General features: G+C 44.7%; 1 protein-coding gene across 7 annotated transcripts in view; it reads right to left on the bottom strand.

Moving 5' to 3' along the window:
• Nucleotides 1-16,396, bottom strand: part of LOC109888558 (A-kinase anchor protein 13) — a 156,617-nt gene that overhangs the window by 111,127 nt on the left and 29,094 nt on the right. For all 7 annotated transcript variants that reach the window (XM_031822659.1, XM_031822661.1, XM_031822662.1 and 4 more), the window contains exon 2: nt 12,412-12,455. In XM_031822659.1, coding sequence (XP_031678519.1) covers nt 12,412-12,444 — 33 coding nt within the window. In that variant the 5' untranslated portion in view covers nt 12,445-12,455. The remainder of the gene's footprint in view (nt 1-12,411; nt 12,456-16,396) is intronic.

The raw sequence follows: 16,396 nt of genomic DNA, 5'->3' as shown, positions 1-16,396 counted from the left end.
CTGCAGCAAAGCACCCCCACAACATGATGTTGCCACCCCCGTGCTTCACGGTTGGGATGGTGTTCTTCGGCTTGCAAGCCTCCCCCTATTTCCTCCAAACATAACGATGGTCATTATGGCCAAATAGTTATATTCTTGTTTCATCAGACCAGAGGAAATTTCTCCAAAAACTACGATATTTGTCCCCATGTGTAGTTGCAAACCGTAGTCTGGCATTTTTATGGTGGTTTTGGAGCAGTGGCTTCTTTCTTGCGGAGTGGTCTTTCCGGTTATGTCGATATAGGACTCGTTTTACTGTGGATATAGATCATTTGTACCTGTTTCCTCCACCATCTTCACAAGGTCCTTTGCTGTTGTTCTGGGATTGATTTGCACTTTTTGCATCAAAGTACGTTCATCTCTAGGAGACAGAATGCATCTCCTTCCTGAGCAGTATGATGGCTGCGTGGTCCCATGGTGTTTATACTTGTATACTATTGTTTGTATGGATGAACGTGGTACCTTCAGGCATTTGGAAATTGCTCCCAAGTATGAACCAGACTACCATTTTTTTCTGAAGTCTTGGCTGATTTCTTTTGATTTTCCCATGATGTCAAGCAAAGAGGCACTGCGTTTGAAGGTAGGCCTTGAAATACATCCACAGGTACATCTCCAATTGAATCAAATTATGTCAAATATCCTATCAGAAGCTTCTAAAGCCATGAGATAATTTTCTGGAATTTTCCAAGTTGTTTAAAGGCATAGTCAACTTAGTGTTTGTAAACGTATGACTCACTGAAATTGTGATACAGTGAATTATAAGTGAAATAATCTGTCTGTAAACAATTGTTGGAAAAATTACTTGTGTCCTGCACAAAGTAGATGTCCTAACCGACTTGCCAAAACTATAGTTTGTGAAATTTGTGAAGTGGTTGAAAGACGAGTTTTAATAACTCCAACCTGAGTGTATGTAAACTTCTGACTTCAACTGTATATATAATCCTAAACCACATCTAGAGTGCTGCTTGGACACAGCTGACTCCTGCTATATGTCTAAAGGCCCTGGGTTTCCTACTATATATCTGAAGGCCCTGGTTTTCCTGTTTGCGGACTGAGCATGCTCATGCCAGGAGGAGAGGAGATCCCAAGCCTAACTGTGTGCACTGAGCCCAGCTGATCCCCTTCTTCATGTGGCTGCTCCCTGAAATCAGACACCGCTGGGCCACGCATCACACAGCAACAACCTCTTCCTTCCCCCTCTCTACCTCCTTACGCTGAGTGCTCTGCTTAGGGAGCCAATGGCAACTTGAAGCCCTTATTTTAAATATTTTAAATACTTCGGGATTTTGGCAATGAGGTCCTTAATCTACTTCCCCAGAATCGGATGAACTTTTATGTCTCTGTGTCCAGTATGAAGGAAGTTGGAGGTAGATTTGCGAGCCAATGCTAACTTGCGTTAGCACAATGATATGGCTATCAGTTCGCATCCAGATACCCATAGACGTTCAGTGTGCTAACGCTGGTTAGCAATTGCACTTGCGCTATTTACCAACTTCCTTCAAACCGCACGCAGAGACATAACAATGGTATCCACGAGTTCATCTGACTCTTGGGAAGTAGATAAAGGGCCTCATTGCCAAAATTCCGAAGTATCCCTTTAACTCCCTGCCTGGATGCATCAACACGTTTAGACGTTTTTGGAGAAGAAAAGCCACTTAGCAAAGTCAAAGCAAACCTTTAAGTTATTTAACCCCCACATTCTGTTCTGGGATATGAGCAACACGAAACCATGTTTACAGAGCAGACTTGGTTATGACCAAGAATATACGGTGAGAACCTCACCAACAGCACAGACACATATGGCCATCATCTGTCCATGTAAAGTTAGACCAGACAGCCTAGCCTAACAAAGGCAAGGTGAACAAGGAAAAATAAAATGGCGCAGGAAGAAAGGGCAGCAGTTTTATTTTGTATGTAATGTTTCTGCAACTGTATCTTACGGCAAAAAAAGAGCTTCTGGATATCAGGACAGCGATCACTCACCTCGGATTAGGCAACGATTTTTTTCTTCAATAAGCAGGACACACAGGACATACTCCAAACACCTGACAAGGCCAACATCACAGTTATTTGCAAAAGGAAAAGACGCAGGCACGGAGGACACAGATCAGGATGCCTCGTTAGGATCCGCCGACGGCAAGTGGGTAAGTTGCTGTTACCGTCAATTGTCAATTGGACAATAAATTAGACGAGGTACGATCACAAATATCCTACCAACGAGACATCAAAAACTGTAATATACTATGTTTCACGGAATCGTGGCTGAATGACGACATGGAGATTCAGCTAGCGGGATATACGCTGCACCGGCAAGATAAAACAGCACACTCCGGTAAGACGAGGGGGGGTGGTGTGTGCATATTTGTAAACAACAGCTGGTGCACGAAATCTAAGGAAGTCTCTAGATTTTGCTCGCCTGAAGTAGAGTATATTGTAATAAATTGCAGACCACACTACTTGCCTCGAGAGTTTTCAGCTATACTTTTGGTGGCTGTTTATTTACCACCACAAACAGATGCAGGAACTAAGACCGCACTCAGTCAGCTGTATAAGGAAATAAGCAAACAGGATACCACTCACCCAGAAGTGGTGCTCCTAGTGGCCGGAGACTTTAATTCAGGGAAAATTAAATCAGTTCTACCTAATTTCTATCAACATGTTAAATGTGCAACCAGAAGGGGAAAAAATTCTAGATCACCTGTACACCACACACAGAGATGCATACAAAGCTCTCCCATGCCCTCCATTTAGCAAATATGACCATAATTCTATCATCCTGATTCCTGCCTACAAGCAAAAATTAAAGCAGGAAGCACCAGTGGTCAGTGGTCAGATGAAGCAAATGCTAAACTACAGGACTGTTTTGCTTTCACAGACTGGAACATGTTCCGGGATTCTTCCGATGGCATTGAAGAGTACACCACATCAGTCACTGGCTTTATCAATAAGTGCATCGAGGACGTCGTACCCACAGTGACTGTACGTACATATCCCAACCAGAAGCCATGGATTACAGGCAACATTCGCACTGAGCTAAAGGGTAGAGCTGCCACTTTCAAGGTGCGGGACTCCAACCTGGACGTTTTTAAGATATCCTGCTATGCGATGAACCATAAAACAGGCAAAGCATCAATAAAGGATGAATAAAGGATAAGAATGAATCATACTACACTGGCTCCGACACTCGTCTTATGTGGCAGGGCTTGCAAACTATTACAGACTACAAAGGGAAGCTCGTGTCACAACAGTGACACGAGCCTACCAGACGAGCTAAATCACTTCTATGCTCGCTTCGAGGCAAGCAACACTTGCATGAGAGCGAGGCATGCATGAGAGCATCAGCTGTTCCGGACGACTGTGTGATCACGCTCTCCATAGCCAACGTGAGTAAGACCTGTAAACTGGTCAACATTCACAAGGCTGCGGGGCCAGACGGATTACCAGGACGTGTGCTCTGGGCATGTGTTGACCTACTGGCAGGTGTCTTCACTGACATTTTCAACATGTCCCTGATTGAGTCTGTAATACCAACATGTCTCAAGCAGACCACCATAGTCCCTGTGCCCAAGAACATGAATACAACCTGCCTAAATGACTACAGACCCGTAGCACTCATGTCCATAGCCATGAAGTGCTTGAAAGTCTTGTCATGGCTCAAATCAACACCATCATCCCAGAAACCCTAGACCCACTCCAATTTTACATACCACCCAAACAGATCCACAGATGATGCAATCCCTATTGCACTCCACACTGCCCTTTCCCACCTGGACAAAAGGAACACATACTGTATGTGAGAATGCTATTCATTGAATATACAGCTCAGCGTTCAATACCATAGTACCCTCATAGCTCATCACTAAGCTAAGGATGCTGGGACTAAACACCTCCCTCTGCAACTGGATCCTGGACTTCCTGACGGGCCGCCCCCAGGTGTTGAGGGTAGGTAGCAACACATCTGCCACACTGATCCTCAACACTGGAGCCCCCCAGGGGTGCGTGCTCAGTCCCCTCCTGTACTCCCTGTTCACCTACGACTGCATGGCCAGGTACGGCTCCAACACCATCATTTTGTTTGCAGATGACACAACAGTGGTAGGCCTGATCAACGACAACAACGAGACAGCCTATAGGGAAGAGGTCAGAGACCTGTCCGGGTGATGCCAGAATAACAACCTATCCCTCAACGTAACCAAAACTAAGGAGTTGATTATGGACTACAGGAAAAGGAGGACTGAGCACGCCCCCATTCTCATCGACGGGGCTATAGTGGAGCAGGTTGAGAGCTTCAAGTTCCTTAGTGTCCACATCACCAACAAACTAGAATGGTTCAAACACACCAAGATCAAGACCAAGCCTATTGCCCTCAGGAAACTAAAAAGATTTGGCATGGGTCCTGAGATCCTCAAAAGGTTCTACAGCTGCAACATCGAGAGCATCCTGACTGTTTGCATCTCTGCCTGGTACGGCAATTGCTCGACCTCCGACCGTAAGGCACTACAGAGGGTAGTGCATACAGCCCAGTACATCAGGTTAAGCTGCCTACCATCCAGGACCTCTACACCAGGTGGTGTCAGAGGAAGGCCCTAAAAATTGTCAAAGACCCCAGCCACCCCAGTCATAGACTGTTCTCTCTACTACCGCATGGGAAGCGGTACCAGAGTGCCAAGTCTAGGACAAAAAGGCTTCTCAACAGTTTTTACCCCCAAGCCATAAGACTCCGGAACAGGTAATCAAATGGCTACCCGGACTACTGTCCTTATTTTCTATTTTCTATGGTGGAGTAGGTCAGGGCGTGACTGGGGGTTAGCCTAGTTTATTATTTGGTATTCTAGTTTTGTTTTTCTATGTTGGTGATTTTGTATGATTCCCAATTAGAGGCAGCTGGTATTGTTGTCTCTAATTGGAGATCATATTTAGGTAGCCTTTTTTCCACCTGTGGGTTGTGGGATATTGTTTTGAGTTAGTGCACGTAGCAACTCTGTAGTCACTGTTCGTTGTTTGTTTCTTGTTTTGTTTATTAGTATCACTTTAATCAATTATGTGGAACTGTAATCACACTGCGCCTTGGTCCGTTTCTACAAACGATCGTGACAACTATTTGCACTGTGTGCCGTTCCCCAACACCTCTTTTACGCTACTGCTACTCTCTGTTCATCGAATATGCATAGTCACTTTAACCATATCTACATCTACATACTACCTGAATCAGCCCGACTAACCGGTGTCTTTATGTAGCCTCGCTACTTTTATAGCCTCGCTACTGTACAGTCGTGGCCAAAAGTTTTGAGAGTGACACAAATATTAATTTTCACAAAGTTTGCTGCTTCAGTGTCATTAGATATTTTTGTCAGATGTTACTATGGAATACTGAAGTATAATTACTAGCATTTCATAAGTGTCAAAGGCTTTTATTGTCAATTACATGAAGTTGAGAAGAGTCAACATTTGCAGTGTTGACCCTTCTTTTTCAAGACCTCTGCAATCCGCCCTGGCATGCTGTCAATTAAATTCTGGGCCACATCCTGACTGTTGGCAGCCCATTCTTGCATAATCAATGCTTGGAGTTTGTCAGCATTTGTGGGTTTTTGTTTGTTCACCCGTCTCTTGAGGATTGACCACAAGTTCTCAATGGGATTAAGGTCTGGGGAGTTTCCTGGCCTTGGACCCAAAATATCAAAGTTTTGTTCCCCGAGCCACTTAGTTATCACTTTTGCCCTATGGCAAGGTGCTCCATCATACTGGAAAAGGCATTGCTTGTCACCAAACGGTTCCTGGATGGTTGGGAGAAGTTACTCTCAGAGCATGTGTTGGTACCATTCTTTATTCATGGCTATGTTCTTAGGCAAAATTGTGAGCGAGCCCACTCCCTTGCCTGAAAAGCAACCCCACACATGAATGGTCTCAGGATGCTTTACTGTTGGCATAAAAAGGACTGATGATAGCGCTCACCTTGTCTTCTCCGAAAAAGCTTTTTTCCGGATGCCCCAAACAATCGGAAAGGGGATTCATCAGAGAAAATGACTTTACCCCAGTTCTCAGCAGTCCAATTTGCAGAATATCAGTATGTCCCTGATGTTTTTCCTGGAGAGAAGTGGCTTCTTTGCTGCCCTTCTTGACACCAGGCCATCCTCCAAAAGTCTTCGCCTCATTTTGCGTGCAGATGCACTCACACCTGCCTGCTGCCATTCTTGAGCAAGCTCTGTACTGGTGGTGCCCCGATCCCGCAGCTGAATCCACTTTAGGAGACGGTCCTGGCGCTTGCTGGACTTTCTTGGGCGCACTGAAGCCTTCTTCACAACAATTTAACAGCTCTCCTTGAAGTTCTTGGTGATCCGATAAATGGTTGATTTAGGTGCAATCTTACTGGCAGCAATATCCTTGCCTGTGAAGCCCTTTTTGTGCAAAGCAATGATGATGGCACGTGTTTCCTTGCAGGTTACCATGATTGACAGAGGAAGAACAATGATTCCATGCACCACCCTCCTTTTGAAGCTTCCAGTCTGTTATTCGAACTCAAACAGCATGACAGAGTGATCTCCAGCCTTGTCCTCGTCAACACTCACACCTGTGTTAATGAGAGAATCACTGACATGATGTCAGTTGGTCCTTTTGTGGCAGGGCTGAGATGCAGTGAAAATGTTTTCTGGGGATTCAGTTTTTTTTCCACCTTTATTTAACCAGGTAGGTTAGTTGAGAACAAGTTCTCATTTGCAACTGCGACCTGGCCAAGATAAAGCGTAGCAATTTGACACATACAACAACACAGAGTTACACATGGAATAAACAAAACATACAGTCAATAATACAGTAGAACAAAAGAAAACAAAAATTCTATATACAGTGAGTGCAAATGAGGTAAGTTAAGGAAATAAATAGGCCATGGTGGCGAAGTATTTACAATATTGCAATTAAACACTGGAATAGTAGATCGGCAGAAGATGAATGTGCAGGTAGAGATACTGGGGTGCAAAGGAGCAAAATAAATAAATACCAGTATGGGGATGAGCTAGGTAGATAGCCCATCTGAAAACAGCTCACCTATGTACAGGTGCAGTGATCTGTAACCTGCTCTGACAGCTGGTGCTTAAAGCTAGTGAGGGAGATGTGAGTCTCCAGCTTCAGAGATTTTTGCAATTCGTTCCAGTCATGGGCAGCAGAGAACTGGAAGGAAAGAGGACCAAAGGAGGAATTGGCTTTGGGTGTGACCAGTGAAATATACCTGCTGGAGCGCGTGATACGAGTGGGTGCTGCTATGGTGACCAGTGAGCTGAGATAAGGCGGGGCTTTACCTAGCAGAGACTTGTAGATGACCTGTAGCCAGTGGGATTGGCGACGAGTATGAAGCGAGGGCCAACCAACGAGAGAGTACAGGTCGTAATGGTGGGTTGTGTATGGGGCTTTGGTGACAAAACGGATGGCACTGTGATAGACTGCATCCAGTTTGTTGAGTAGAGTGTTGGAGGCTATTTTATAGATGACATCACCGAAGTCGAGGATCGGTAGGATGGTCAGTTTTACGAGGGTATGTTTGGCAGCATGAGTGAAGGATGATTTGTTGCGATATAGGAAGCCGTTTCTAGATTTAACTTTGGATTGGAGATGCTTAATGTGAGGCTGGAAGGAGAGTTTACAGTCTAACCAGACACCCAGGTATTTGTAGTTGTCGACGTATTCTAAGTCAGAGCTGTCCAGAGTAGTGATGCTGGACGGGCGAGCAGGTGCGGGGCAGTGATCGATTGAATAGCATGCATTTAGTTTTACTTGCGTTTAAGAGCAGTTGGAGGCCACAGAAGGAGAGTTGTATGGCATTGAAGCTCGTCTGGAGGTTAGTTAACACAGTGTCCAGGGAGGCGCCAGAAGTATACAGAATGGTGTCGTCTTGTAGAGGTGGATCAGAGAATCACCAGCAGCAAGAGCAACATCATTGATGTATACAGAAAAGAGAGTCGACCCGAGAATTTAACCCTGTGGCACACCCATAGAGACTGTCAGAGGTCCGGACAACAGGCCCTCCGATTTGACACACTGAACTCTATCAGAGAAGTAGTTGGTAAACCAGTCTTGGCAATCATTTGAGAAACCAAGGCTGTCGAGTCTGCCAATAAGAATGTTGTGATTGACAGAGTCGAAAGCCTTGGCCAGGTCGATGAATACGGCTGCACAGTAATGTCTCTTATTGATGGCGGTTATGATGTCGTTTAGAACCTTGAGTGTGGCTGAGGTGCACCCATGACCAGCTCTGAAACCAGATTGCATAGCGGAGAAGGTATGGTGGGATTCGAAATGGTCAGTAATCTGTTTGTTAACTTGGATTTCGAAGACCTTAGAAAGACAGGGTAGGATAGATATAGGTCTGTAGCAGTTTGGGTCTAGAGTGTCACCCCCTTTGAAGAGGGGGATGACCGCGGCAGCTTTCCAATCTTTGGGAATCTCAGACGATACGAAAGAGAGGTTGAACAGGCTAGGAATAGGGGTTGCAACAATTTCAGCAGATCATTTTAGAAAGAGAGGGTCCAGATTGTCTAGCCCGGCTGATTTGTAGGGGTCCAGATTTTGCAGCTCTTTCAGAACATCAGCTATGTGGATTTTGGTAAAGTAGAAACGGTGGGGGCTTTGGCGGGTTGCTGTGGGGGGTGCCGGGCAGTTGACCGGGGTAGGGGTAGCCATGTGGAAAGCATGGCCAGCCGTAAAGAAATGTTTATTGAAATTCTCAATTATAGTGGATTTATCGGTGGTGACCGTGTTTCCTAGCCTCAGAGCAGTGGGCAGCTGGGAGGAGGTGCTCTTATTCTCCATGGACTTTACAGTGTCCCAGAACTTTTTTGATTTAGTACTACAGGATGCAAATTTCTGTTTGAAAAAGCTTGCCTTAGCTTTTCTAACTGCCTGTGTATATATGTTCCTAACTTCCCTGAAAAGTTGCATATCACGGGGACTATTCGATGCTAATGCAGAACGCCACAGGATTTTTTTGTGATGGTCAAGGGCAGACAGGTCTGGAGTGAACCAAGGACTATATCTATTCCTAGTTCTACATTTTTTGAGAGGGGCATGGTTATTTAAGATGGTGAGGAAGGCAATTTTAAAGAATAGCCAGGCATCATTTACTGACGGGATGACGTCAATGTCATTCCAGGATACCCTGGCCAGGTCGATTAGAAAGGCCTGCTCGCAGAAGTGTTTCAGGGAGCGTTTGACAGTGATGAGGGGTGGTCGTTTGGTCGTAGACCCATTACGGATGCAGGCAATGAGGCAGTGATCGCTGAGATCTTGATTGAAAACAGCAGAGGTGTATTTAGAGGGCAAATTAGTTAGGATGACATCTATGAGGGTGCCCGTGTTTACTGATTTGGGGTGGTACCTAGTAGGTTCATTGACAATTTGTGTGAGATTGAGGGCATCAAGCTTAGTTTGTAGGATTGCCAGGGTGTTAAGCATGTCCCAGTTTAGGTCACCTAGTAGCACGAGCTCAGAAGATAGATGGGGGGCAATCAATTCACATATGGTATCAAGGGCACAGCTGGGGGCAGAGGGAGGTCTATAGCAAGCGGCAACAGTGAGAGACTTGTTTCTGGAAAGGTTAAATTTTAGAAGTAGAAGCTCAAATTGTTTGGGTACAGACTTAGATAGTAATACAGAATTCTGCAGGCTATATTTGCAGTAGATTGCAACACCGCCCCCTTTGGCAGTTCTATCTTGGCGGAAAACGTTACAGTTAGCAATGGAGATTTCAAGGTTTTTGGTGGTTTTCCTAAGCCAGGATTCAGACACGGCTAAGACATCTGGGAGTAGGCTTCTAATGTTAACATGCATGAAACCAAGGCTTTTACGTTTACAGAAGTCAACAAATGAGAGCACCTGGGGGGTGGGAGTGGAGCTAGGCACTGCAGGACCTGGATTAACCTCCACATCACCAGAGGAACAGAGGAGAAGTAGGATAAGGTTACGGCTAGCACGTTCAGAACAGAGAGTAAAAGGAGCAGGTTTCTGGGCATGATAGCATAGATTCAAGGCATAGTGTAAAGACAAAGGTAAGGTAGGATGTGAGTACATTGGAGGTAAACCTAGGCATTGAGTAATGAAGAGAGAGATATAGTCTCTAGAGATGTTTAATCCAGGTGATGTCATCGCATATGTAAGAGGTGGAACAACATGGTTGGTTAAGGCATATTGAGCAGGGCTAGAGGCTCTACAATGAAATAAGATAGTAATCACTAACCAGGACAGTAATGGACAAGGCATATTGATATTAGGGAAAGGCATGCGTAGCCAAGTGAACATATGGGTCCAGTGAGTGGTTGGGCTGGCTGGGGCCATGGCGATTCAGACAGTTAGCAGGCTAACAAGCTAACAGTTAGTAGGCCGGGGCTAAACAAGCTAGCAGCTAGTAGACCGGGGCAAGCTAGCAGTCAGCAGGCCGGGTTAGCAAGCAAGCAGTTAGCATGGGCTAGCAGTTACAGACCGGGCAGGTAAGCTAGCAGTTAGCAGGCCGGGCCTAAACAAGCTAGCAGCTAGTAGACCGGGGCAAGCTAGCAGTTAGCAGGCCGGGTTAGCAAGCAGTTAGCAGGGGCTAGCAGTTAGCAGACCAGGTTAGCAAGCAAGCAGTTAGCAAGGGCTAGCAGTTAGCAGCCCGGGCAGGCAAGCTAGCAGTTAGCAGACCGGGTTAGCAAGCAAGCAGATAGCAGGGGCTAGAACGTTAGCCTTTGGGGGACGTTGCGAAGGGGGTGAGTCTGTTTTTGCCTCTTTGTGCGGTGACTTCGATAGACCAGTCGTGGAATTAGTAGGGTTCCAAGTAGCTCTAGGTAGCTAGCAGGCCTAGCTGGTTAGCATAATGGTCCTTCAGCGGGCGTCGCGCCTGAGGGGCCTGTTGGAATCCTCGGGCAGATTATGTCGGTATTCCAGTCATAGGGGATCTGCGGGGTTCCATGCCCCGTACCGGCTGTAGAAGGGGTCCGGATATTGTAGCCCAGGAGTATACTTCGGTGGTAGCACAGGAGCCCTGGCCAGGCTAGCTTCAAGCTAATTGGTGCTTACTCTGGGATGGAAACACTAGCCAGGAGTAGTCATCCGGGATTGCGGTTAGCTAGTTGTGAAGATCCAGATGAAAATGTTCAGTTTGCGGTAGGAATCCGGGTATAAAAATAACAGGTCCATTATGCTCTGGTTAGAGTCACATTGTTCGAACTGACGAGAGCTTTCCGAGCTGAAGGTTAGCTGATGACCGCTGGCAATGGTTTGCTGACTGATATCTGGTAGTTAGCTGGCTAGCTTCAGTTGAGGGATTCCAGATCCGAAGTAAATATAAATACTTTAGGAAAAAAAAAGCAGATCCACGCCACATTGGGTGAGGCGGGTTGCAGGAGAGTATTTAGATGTTGAGGTTTAGCAAAATATTTTAAAGGATAGGCGACGAAAAAGATGTAAAACGATATATACAAGGGACACGACAGGACAAAGACGTCTGACTGCCACGCCATCTTGGAGATGGTTTCATTTGCATGGCTTCATTTGCATGGCAAAGAGGGACTTTGCAGTTAATTACAATTCATCTGATCACTCTTCATAACATTCTGGAGTATATGCAAATTGCCATCATACAAACTGAGATAGGAGACTATATGAAAAGTAATATTTGTGTCATTCTCGAAACTTTTGGCCACAACTGTATATAGCCTCGCTACTGTTACTTTTCACTGTCTTTTTACTGTTGTTTTTATTTCTTTACTTACCTATTGTTCACCTAATACCTTTTTGCACTATTGGTTAGAGCCTGTAAGTAAGCATTTCACCGTAAGGTGAAACACCGTAACACCTGTTGTATTCAGCGCACGTGACAAGTAAACATTGATTTGATTTGAACATGGACAACGAGCTTTAACGAGAGGTACCACCTGCATGTTTTAAAACAGTATAACAAGTTACAGTAACCCACATAATCTAATAACAGTGTTATGTCTCGAGCCCAGCCACCCTTCTGAAATGTGGGCACCACATGCACTGTGTAAATCTAATTAAACATGCTCTAACCCAAGCAAAACACCAACATGCAATTACCCAGGGCAGCAATATAACTCGGCCCACTGGCCCTCACTGTCACAGAGCACAGACAGACTCTATCACTCACTCAAACCAATGTTATTTACACATACATTCTATGTACCATCTATATTATGAATACATTTCTCTCTTTTATTCTTAGGTTCCTTTAATGAAAATGTCAATATTTAATTTACGTGTCACAAAAACAGAACTCTTTAATATCTATAGAACATGTATTCCAGCAACCATAATAGGTTTTAATGGTTTGAATCCATTTCCCAGATGCACCACAGACAGAAATACGATTTTGGATTAAAGTGGCATACTTACATATAGCGGAGCTTGCTGTGGATTTAGTTTCATGACACTGGACACTGTGGAGAGAAGAGGGAGAACAACAGAGTTAATAAACATAGTAAACCCCAAAGCAGAGGGCAGCATTAGGTAAGCAGCAATTATATACTCTTACACTATCACTTCTCTGTGTCAGCTCCACACAACAGGCCAACAGCCTAAGTCAGACCATGGAAGGCGGTGTGGCTGCAGCAGCACTAGCCTTGGGTTCAGACGAGGCATTTAACAGCCTAAATCAGACCATGGAAGGCGGTGTGGCTGCAGCAGCAATAGCCTTGGGTCCAGACGAGGCATTTATTAATCCTAAATCAGACCATGGAAGGCGGTGTGACTGCAGCAGCACTAGCCTTGGGTTCAGACGAGGCATTTAACAGACCAAATCAGGCCTAATAACCGTCATTAACGGCACATTACAGAAATGTAGCTGCCTGTGCCTATAATGGCTACCCTGTTCTTCCTTTTTCTCTTTTCCCTAAACTAAGGAATCCAGCTGCTTTCTTTGTCTGCATAGAACACTGCAGACAGAGAGAGACCATTCCTGAGGTTTGGGATTTTGTTGTTAATGATTAAGGTCTAAATATTTTAGCATTTTCTATGCTGTTTTCATGGACTACAGGTTGAAAAAATGTCTGTGAAGATGTGGTGGACCTTGACTCTGATCAGCTGAACAGTCGATGTACAGTCGTGGCCAAAAGTTTTGAGAATGACACAAATATACATTTTCACAAAGTTTGCTGCTTCAGTGTCTTTAGATATTTTTGTCAGATGTTACTATGGAATACTGAAGTATAATTACAATCATTTCATAAGTGTCAAAGGCTTCTATTGACAATTATATGAAATTTATGCAAAGAGTCAATATTTGCAGTGTTGACCCTTCTTCTTCAAGACCTCTGCAATCCGCCCTGGCATGCTGTTAATTAACTTCTGGGCCACATGGCACTGATGGCAGCCCATTCTTGCATAATCAATGCTTGGAGTTGTCAGCATTTGTGGGTTTTTGTTTGTCCACCCGTCTCTTGAGGATTGACCACAAGTCCTCAATGGGATTAAGGTCTGGGGAGTTTCCTGGCCATGGACCGAAAATATCGATGTTTTGTTCCCCGCGCCACTTAGTTATCACTTTTGCCCTATGGCAAGGTGCTCCATCATGCTGGAAAAGGCATTGCTTGTCACCAAACTGTTCCTGGATGGTTGGGAGAAGTTGCTCTCAGAGGATGTGTTGGTACCATTCTTTATTCATGGCTGTGTTCGTAGGCAAAATTGTGAGTGAGCCCACTCCCTTGCCTGAAAAGCAACCCCACACATGAATGGTCTCATGATGCTTTATTGTTGGCATGACAGGACTGATGGTTGCACTCACCTTGTCTTCCCAGGACAAGCTTTTTTCCAGATGCCCCAAACAATCGGAAAGGGGATTCATCAGAGAAAATGACTTTAACCCAGTCCTCAGCAGTCCAATCCCTGTACCTTTTGCAGAATATCAGTCTGTCCCTGATGTTTTTCCTGAAGAGAAGTGGCTTCTTTGCTGCCCTTCTTGACACCAGGCCATCCTCCAAAAGTCTTCCCCTCACTGTGCGTGCAGATGCACTCACACCTGCCTGCTGCCATTCCTGAGCAAGCTCTGTACTGGTGGTGCCCCGATCCCGCAGCTGAATCAACTTTAGGAGATGGTCCTGGCGCTTGCTGGACTTTCTTGGGTGCCCTGGAGTCTTCTTCACAACAATTGAACCGCTCTCCTTGACGTTCTTGATGATCCAATAAATGGTTGATTTAGGTGCAATCTTACTTTAGGTGCAATCCTTGCCTGTGAAGCCCTTTTTGTGCAAAGCAATGATGACGGCACGTGTTTCCTTGCAGGTAACCATGATTGACAGAGGAAGAACAATGATTCCAAGCACCAACCTCCTTTTGAAGCTTCCAGTCTGTTATTCGAACTCAATCAGCATGACAGAGTGATCTCCAGCATTGTCCTTGTCAACACTCACACCTCTGTTAATGAGAGAATCACTGACATGATGTCAGCTGGTCCTTTTGTGGCAGGGCTGAAATGAGGGACTTTGCAATGAATTGCAATTCATCTGATCACACTTCATAACATTTGACTCGTTTCAGGAAACTAGGCGTATGTCGTGCGTCACTACTTCACAGGATAGCCATTTCAACATAAACTTTTTTTTATTTTATCCAAATGTGTTTTTCGGCAGAAATGCCTTCTGGAACATGTGAACTTTCATATGCCTTAATAACAAACGTGTATGCCATCTGTAAATACGAATAACATTTTTTAAATTATGAGCCTAGTTGGTTTAGCCACAGAAAAAGAGAGGAACCTTGCTGCTAGCCATTATTGGCTGAGATAATGAGTGGGCTGGACATGCCGAGAGAAGAGTTCAGATTGGCCTGCCATGTAGCATGCGTCTGTCTGTAAAATGTGCTGGTCAGGATGTGTAGGTAATAATTTCTAACTCTGCTTTTTGGAAGATATCACATAGCAGAAATGCAAAAGTGTTGCTCTCTACTTCCTGGAGGACCGAGTTTTGAAATCAGGAGATGGGGAAAATTCTGGCAATTGATTGCAAATATGCAGATGAAGTCGAAAAGAGAACACACAAAAGGCTGTTGTATAAAACACGGTCTCCCAATTACATCTTCAAACTAAGGCAACAATGGCTTCTGTGACAGAGGGGTAAGAGTCTAGCTAACTATATTTCCCGATATTACACGTTTATAATTTTGTCAGAAATTCATTTTCATTTCAAATTAAAGCATACTGTTAGCTAGCTAACATTGGCTGGCTCGCTAGCTAACGTTACGTATATGATCTGTGTAGTAATATAATATTTGCATTGCTAGTTATAGCCTAATTTTAGCTAGCTAGCTAACATTGAACCTGGTTGGTTAGCTACCAGAAGATTCATGCAGGGTAGTAACGTTATGAGTTGGTATTATGGCTCATTGTTTAGCAACATGTCTAAGCAAAAGACTCCACGATGCAAGTAACCATTTTAATAAAATGATGTCACTGCGACAACTGTTGATAGACGTAGTTGGTAAATTCGCTCTGATTTCAGAGCTCTCTCGTCTGAGTGTGCCAGAGCGCAGAAAAACTCACGAATTTACGAATGCTCAACACCCGTTGAATATGGCCGGTGTCAGTAAACATTGGCAAAAAAAGCGTAATTAAATTGTTGCCAGCAGCACAGTTGCAGTCACCAACGCTCTGAATAACATAACAACAGCCTAACCGACTCTGCTGGAGTGAGTAAAATGAGCTGTTCCCTCATTTATGTCAGGAAGCAGCTAGTAAGCTAGCCAACATTAGCCAGTTAGCTTGGGTGTTGTTAGGTCAGAGCGCTCGGATCAACCCTACTCCTTGGACAGAGCGTCCAGTGTGTGCTCTGAACGCTCCGAGAGCGAAACGCTCTGAATTTACGAACGGACAATCTGACAACGCTCTGAGATTATGAATGCCCAAAACGAACTCTGAGCACACTCTGGCACTCCAGATTGAATTTACGAATACACCCGTAGTAAAAACCAGCGTTTAGTCTTGAAATCTTTGTTTGTTTAGTACATGACCTCATGTGAATCCTTAAAGAGATGGTTTGGAGCTAAGGCTTAAGAGGGTGTGAACGATTCTGAAAGGGTGTATTTTCTCAAAAGTGAGGTTACAAGTTTATCAACTTTCAAAGCAGAATTACTTTCCTATTTTTCTTCAACTGTAGTGTATGATGTACCATTTTCTAGCTCTGAGTCTCTGCTTTTATCCAATGTAAAAAACACTATTTCAAATTTTGCTACATAAGACCGAATTGAGCCGGTACGTCACAAAATAAATGCAAAATCTGATCCCGGGTCAGCTGATCTGTGTGACGAGGCTCTGTTCAAAGCAGCAACAGGAAGTGTCTCCATTGAAAAGTGAACAGAGAAGCCTAACAGCCCTGGATGGCACAAGCCC

The sequence above is a fragment of the Oncorhynchus kisutch genome, linkage group LG4 (assembly GCF_002021735.2).
Source record: "Oncorhynchus kisutch isolate 150728-3 linkage group LG4, Okis_V2, whole genome shotgun sequence".
In the NCBI taxonomy this organism is placed as follows: domain Eukaryota; kingdom Metazoa; phylum Chordata; class Actinopteri; order Salmoniformes; family Salmonidae; genus Oncorhynchus; species Oncorhynchus kisutch.
Note: the sequence above shows the minus strand (reverse complement) of the source record. Positions and strands in the feature narration are given on the sequence as shown.